Here is a 7,118-nt window from a genome sequence, read left to right as displayed (position 1 = left end):
ACAATCAAGCAAGACATGAAAGATCTAAATTTAAATATAATGGATACAACTGATCGTCTAATTTGGCGCAAAAAGTTGATGGCAAAGAAAACAACGTCCTACCTCGGGGAACCGGGTCTCTGGACGCAAAACGAAGATTGATTGATTGCATGGAACACACAGGCGTTTTGATTTTGTTGAGAATCTGTGTCTGTCAATTCAAATACTAAGCAAATACTTTCTAATTATAAATGTATTATTGTTTTTAATATTATTTTGACAAGTTAAGAATTAAGATTCTCTAATAGTTTAATCTCAATGTCATGTCATGTGTACATAACTACTTATGTATGTGTAGGAATGTAAAATGTATAAAACGAAATGTATAAATGCAGAAAATTGTACTAAACCCTTTTCTTTTTTAAATTTACTAAATATAGTATATAATATATAAAATGCAATAAGAAATCGAATTTAAAACAGCAAACGAGACAAAAACTTCGCAAGCGATAATTTCAGATCAGACGATTAATCAAAGACGCTGAAGAAGACAACGACAAGATCAAGCGTCAGTGCTTGATCTATAGAACAAAAAACAATTTTTGTAATAAATTAATTTTTATGTCATATCAATTATATCCATGGTTTTGACATTGATATGCTGGTAGACAAAACAAAGAAAAGTAAACAAATAATGTGTTATATTTTCTTTATTCAAATAAATTTAAAATTAAAAAAGCAAAAAACTTAAATACTACACTTGTTTTGCTATATATATCATTAATTTTTAAAAGTTTAAATTTTAAAAATATTAATCGAAACGACTCACGATCTTTTATCACATATCGTCTGTCAGCGCCAATTCTTTTTGTTTTCATTGTGCCTCACAATATTTTATAAAAAAATTAACAATGGCCGCTATTTATCCCAGCGTCAGTGGTATCTCATCAATGCAGTTAAATGCATTAAGTGTAAAAAAGGAGGACTGCATTAGTTGGTGTCAGGAACACGGAATGTTGGCACAATTTCGGGTTTGTAAAAAATGCGGACATGAGATGGAGATGTTGCCCAAAAAAACTTGAAAGATGGGGTCTGGTTTTTTGATTGGGGTCTGGTTTTTTTTCAGAAGAGTAAACTTCAGATTGAAAAATGTGTCATGGTAAATGTATTTTAATATGAATTGATATTGATTAAAAAAAAATAAAAATCATGGCTAGGTTCAATAATGTGAGTTCTACCGGTCGTTGAACGACGTACAACAAACAACTGTATTAACGCTTTTGCAGATATTGCAACACTCCATAGTTGATTGGTTCAATTTTTTGCGAGAGTTGTGCTCTTCATGGATGGCCGCTCAACGTATGCAAATCGGGGGTCCTGGTGACATAGTCCAGATTGACGAAAGTGTGGTCAGCAGTTCAAAAAGAACTTGAAACGGTCCTGCAAGACCTTTTCGCCAAAGATGGGCCTTTAGTGAAATTGACCACGACATCAACAACGCATCAGTTGAGGTTGAGAAAAAAGTCGCCGAGACGTTGCTCCCCTTAATTCAACGTCATATTTTGCCTGGTAAATTAAAATTAAATTTCATGAATCAAATCTGAAATACGTTTCATACTCACCATGCTTGTTTAACAGGTACAACAAAATGGCCTGATGAATGGAGAGCGTTCAATGCCATTGGTAATATTAGCTATCAATATGACACCGTCAACCATTCAAGGAAGTTTAAGGCTCCCAGCAGTGTACACACAAATAAGGTGGAAAATCTTTGGAGGTGCGCCAAAGACAAGTTCAAAGGATTGAAAGAAACATGTGATAACCACTTGTCCTCCTATTTGGATGAATTTATGTGGCATAGGAGCATTGCCAGAAAGAAAGATAAGTTTGAAAGGACGCTCACTCTAATGAAGACATTTTTGTCCCAACAAAGGTTCTTTTCAGAGCCACCCAAGCTAAAAAGGGCTTAAAATGAAATATAGAATAACAAAAAGCCATTGTTATTCCTTATACAACCGAAACAAAGTTTTATTTTATAACATTTTAAAAGTTTGTTAAATAATTTAATTTATTTGGTTAAGAGAATGGATCTGTGTGCTGCCATTCGTTTTTCGATTATGGAAATTTTCAATTGCATCGTAAATTGCGTCGTAAAATCATTTAATTATAAAAAAAAATTAATGAAAAGCTATTTAACATAATTGTAATTTAATTCATGATATAAGTTTTAAAATCTAATTTCATTTTTAAAGCTTTACATCTTTTCATCATTGTCTATTTAGTTCCTATGCATGTAATAAGTGACCGTAAGTGACAATCAAAAAAGGGGGTGGAGCTTAACTGCGTATTCTTCATGATTACCAAAATACTTAAAAGTTAAAAATAACAACATCTAAATAAATGAAAAAAATAACAACATCTAAATAAATGAAAAGAAATAATTTTACAACCTGCATCGTATTTTCAGGGGACGAAAAAAATATAAACAAATATCCACTATAAAAAAAATAATAAAAGTAATAGTTAATACATAAACTAAAAAATTAATAATCATTTTCAAAACAATTGAAATTAAAATTAAATTAATTTAAATCAAATTAAATTAGTTATTTTTAATTTAATTACTTTAAAAGATTTTTTAACTTGGTTTATTTAATCTACTAGCTGTTCTAATTTGAGTTTCATAATTTGAGGATATTACGTGCGCTCCATCTACGCATTGAATAAACTTTATCAAATATACAGCCAATGAAAATGCGCCATATGCTACATTTTCTAATTCACTTAGTTGTCATCATTAAAACATGTAAAAATATTATTTTGAAACTATGTATTATGCTATATAGGTACTATGAGACAAATGTAAAATAACGAAAATCGGTTCATCCGCTATCGAGTTATCAAATTATCGCTCCATTCATCACTAGCACCTTATGTTCACTCTACAATCACTGCTTAATACACTCATTCATCCCATCACAATGGAAATCCAGCACAATCCATCCAATTCCTAAAACAAAATACCCGTCATTACCAATAGATTATCACCCAATATTTATCACCCCCATACTCACACGTATTCTATAAAAATTCATCGTAAGGTCATTCATCTATCCATGTTTCAACCATCCATCAATCAAACCACTATTACAAGATCAGTTTACATTTCGCCCTACAGGTTCATCTACATCGCCATCATCTCTCTTACTTCCACAATAACATCTTTCCTTAAAAATAATAATTATGTTCATCTTATTGCCCTCGACTTCTCTAAAGCTTTTGACACTCTCAATCACTTCTCACTTTCAAATAAGTTAGCCTCCCTTGCTTCCACTACATGACAACATTTACAATATCATAATAAATTTTCTATCTAATAGGAGTCATTCTACTTTTTATAGCTCTACTTTTTCATCTAATTTCCCTATTAAATCTAGCGTAGTTCAAGGTTCTGTCCTTGGACCATCTACCTTTATCATCAATGCTTCTACTCTCAAAACTTTTCATAGCTTTAATCAAATCATCAAATACGCTGACGACACCTACCTTATCATCCTATCATCTAACTCAAACACCATCAAATCAGAACTCCACTCATCAACTGCATGGTCAAAACGATGCAACCTGTCACTTAATCTCAATAAATCATTCGAACTCATCATTCACAATAGCCGTAAAAAATAACATTACCTCCTGAACACCCATCAATCACTCGCACAAATCAATTAAAAATATTAGGCATCACATTCACCTCCACACTCAGTATAGCGCCTCATATCAATCACATCATCCCAAAAGGCTTTCAAACATTTCACGCACTCAAAACACTCCGCATCAAATTATTCGACATCACTGAATCACTCATCATCTCACGCATCAAATATACAGCTCACTCCTGGTCTGGTTTCGCTACCCAACAACAACTTCAGCAACTACAATCTCTCATCAAAAAACTAATTCGCTTCAATTATCTACCTGCATCATATCCTACCGTCACTCAGATATCCAACACACTCGACTCAAGACTGTTCATGAAAGTAGAAAATAACAACAACCACGTCATCCATCCTCTCCTACCACCAACAAAAAACTACAACGCACAACCTTCGTAAGCGCAAACATAACTATCAAGTCGTCGCCCAATCTACATACCAGGAAAAGACCTTCTTCACAAGACACCTCAAACATATTAATACTCACTAAAACTTTATTATTACAAAACTAAATTTTATTTATCGATCACCTCACTAACTCACTAAGTCATCATCTAGTCTATTAATTTGCCGTTACTTCATTTTATATTTCATTGTCAATTACATTTATTTTATTTATTTTATCATTATTATTTATTTTATTCTAACTTATTTCATTTTTCATGTTTTAACAATTTTCATCCTTACTTTTTGTGTTTATTTACTCCCTTACTTGTTTAATTTCGTACTACTGCCTTGCATGTTGTTACAGTTTCGGCGTCTGTCAGATTCTAATTTTTAAAGAATAATAATAAAAAAAAAATTTTACGCTTCAGGCACTTCTCTTATATATAGTTATATGATATTTTGATCGTCATGGCAAATAAACAAATTGAATTCGTTTCTTAATGTCATATCACTTTCTATAATAAGGGTTTCGAACCGTCGAACCAAAACATGGTGCTCATGATGTAGTTGCTGCAATTTATGAATAATTTTTCTTTTTAGTGCGGTTTTAATCGTTTGACGTTGATCAAGTTGTTTCTCCATATCGGCCAAAAAGAAAATTTATAAGAATTTGTGCTGTGCTTATCAACCGGTTGCAGGGATCCAATTCTATGGTGAATTTGTCCTTGAATCTGTAATCAAAACAAACTGTATACTCATGTGTTATATTATTCATTTAATTACACCAAAATTAATGAAATAAATTAGTTTTTTGTTCTTTCTTACGCAGCTCTAACATACACAGAACCGCTTACATATCATCCTTGTATTTAAACCTTCGTGCCACAAAGAATGTACTATCTACACGACACATATACACATTATGTATGCACGCGCAAGCACCGCATCAAACGAGAACTCGTAAGATAGTTTTTGAGTTTTGAACCGACAGTATTCGAACCCGGCCATCACGTAACTGCACAAGACATGGCACATCAACCGACTGAGCTAACTTATCTGAAATTACCTTGAATACAAAATTGAATCTGGGTTTTTCAATCGATAATATTAGCTCCAAAAACGATGTCATTTGAAAACGCATGTTGTACCTTTGAAAATTTGAAAAAAATAATAGTGATTTTTCAAATAACTCCGAAAAAATTATCACTAATCATTAAAACTAATACTAATGTTGATATTATTACTAATTTTTCAGTAGATTTATCAATCTGATATTTAACAAAACAATGAATAATTTTAGTTTTATTTATATCACTTTTAAGTATCAGATTGATAAACGCCACTTGATAGAAAAGATTTCTATTCGCCAACCGAATATTTTCACGTGTGGCTTCTAGAAATTCAAAATTTCTAACACGATAATCCCCTATATTGCGATTTCTCCGTCTTTTTCAGTTCAGTTAATTCATTGATTTGCTATTAAATATATCTCTAAGCCTAATTGCTTTACGAGATCGTCAAGAAAAGATTCGACGTTCTACGTCGTGGCATTTTAATTTATATTGAAATTGAATAAAATAATTAGTAACAATAATTTATCGAATTAAATAAAATGAAATAATTTTACAACCTGCATCGCATTCTTAGGGGACAGGAAAGAATATAAACAAAGATATATGTATACAAGATAATATAATAATAATAATAATGGTGAATACACAACTAAAAATTAATAATAAAAATAAAAATGAAAGTTTTACAAATGGCGGTAAAGATAGCCGGAAAACGTGCTAAAACGCCGCAAAAATCAAAACGAACGAACGAAATATCATTTTTAGAAAAAATTAAAATTAAATTAATTTAAATCAAATTGAATTAACTAGGTGTAATTTTTTAACTTGGATTAAAAGCTCCGCTTATTTTGAGTGTCATAATGTGTGTATATCATAGGCGTTTCATATACACTTATGAATAAACATTAAACATATAACCACTGAAAATGCGCCATACCCTATATTTACTTATTGTCATCATTAAACCATTAAACAAAAATCTTATTTTAAAAGTTTCGACTATGCATTATAGCAGTGTACTATGAGCAAATAAAACAAATACTGGAGAAAGCCTATAGGTTAAATCCATCTAATTCTCTTTATTCTATCTATGAATCTGAATTGATTAATTATAAATATCTACTATTCTCTAAACACTACTTTTCTTAGAAATTCTATAACATCTGCTTCAACATCTAAAAATAGGTGGTCTGCTCTATCTAAACTTCTTCATAAGAAATCCTCTCACTCATCTTTTTCTGCTCATCAGCTTCATGACTTTTTTGTAAATAAAATTACTTCTTTATGAACATCTAATTCTAATTTTTCTTCTCATAATTTGACTAAACTTACTACTGAATCTTTTTTCTTTATTTACTCCAATAAATCTTTTAGAACTAACTGAAATTATTAATTCTATGTCGTCTACAACCTGTTCTCTAGATCTATTTCCTTCTAATTTACTTGAAGAATTGTCTTCAATATTTTATCCAATCATTCTCAAATTAGTTAATTTATCTCTTTCCACCTATAAATTTTCTACTTCTTATAAGAATTCTATTGTTATTCCTATTCTTAAAAACTCTCTTTAGATCCTCCCTCTTTATAGACTAATATTACTTTCATCTCTAAAATAATAGAAAAAGTAGTTTTTAATCAACTGTCATCTTATTTAAACTTTAACTCCTTGCTATCTGTATCTCAATCTGGTTTCAGACCTGCTCACAGTACTGATACTTTTTTACTTAAAATACACAATGACCTTACCCTTCTCTCTAGTGACAATAGTAATCTTACTCTTCTTCTTGCTCTTGACTTTTCCTCGGCTTTTGATAATGTTGATCATACTATTCTATTGAGAATGATAAATCATTCTTTTAATATTATTGATTCTTGTCTATTTTGGTTTTCTTCTTATCTCTGTAATCGTTTTTCTTCTGTTCTCAATAATTCTACTTCTAACCCTCTACTCTTACTTTCGGGGTAC

The 7,118-nt window shown here is 30.9% G+C and overlaps 1 protein-coding gene across 1 annotated transcript; it reads left to right on the top strand.

Annotated features, from left to right (window-relative positions):
• Positions 1–890: 890 nt before the first annotated feature.
• Positions 891–2,481, top strand: HELRODRAFT_160116 (hypothetical protein; the record flags this gene model as incomplete). Its single annotated transcript, XM_009017129.1, has 4 exons — positions 891–1,010; positions 1,266–1,383; positions 1,618–1,912; positions 2,415–2,481. 4 exons carry the CDS (start codon positions 891–893, stop codon positions 2,479–2,481), a joined length of 600 nt encoding a protein of 199 aa, XP_009015377.1.
• Positions 2,482–7,118: the final 4,637 nt, after the last annotated feature.

The sequence above is a fragment of the Helobdella robusta genome, assembly GCF_000326865.2.
Source record: "Helobdella robusta unplaced genomic scaffold HELROscaffold_2, whole genome shotgun sequence".
Classification (NCBI taxonomy): Eukaryota; Metazoa; Annelida; class Clitellata; order Rhynchobdellida; family Glossiphoniidae; genus Helobdella; species Helobdella robusta.
This window is presented reverse-complemented; position numbering and strand designations above follow the sequence as displayed.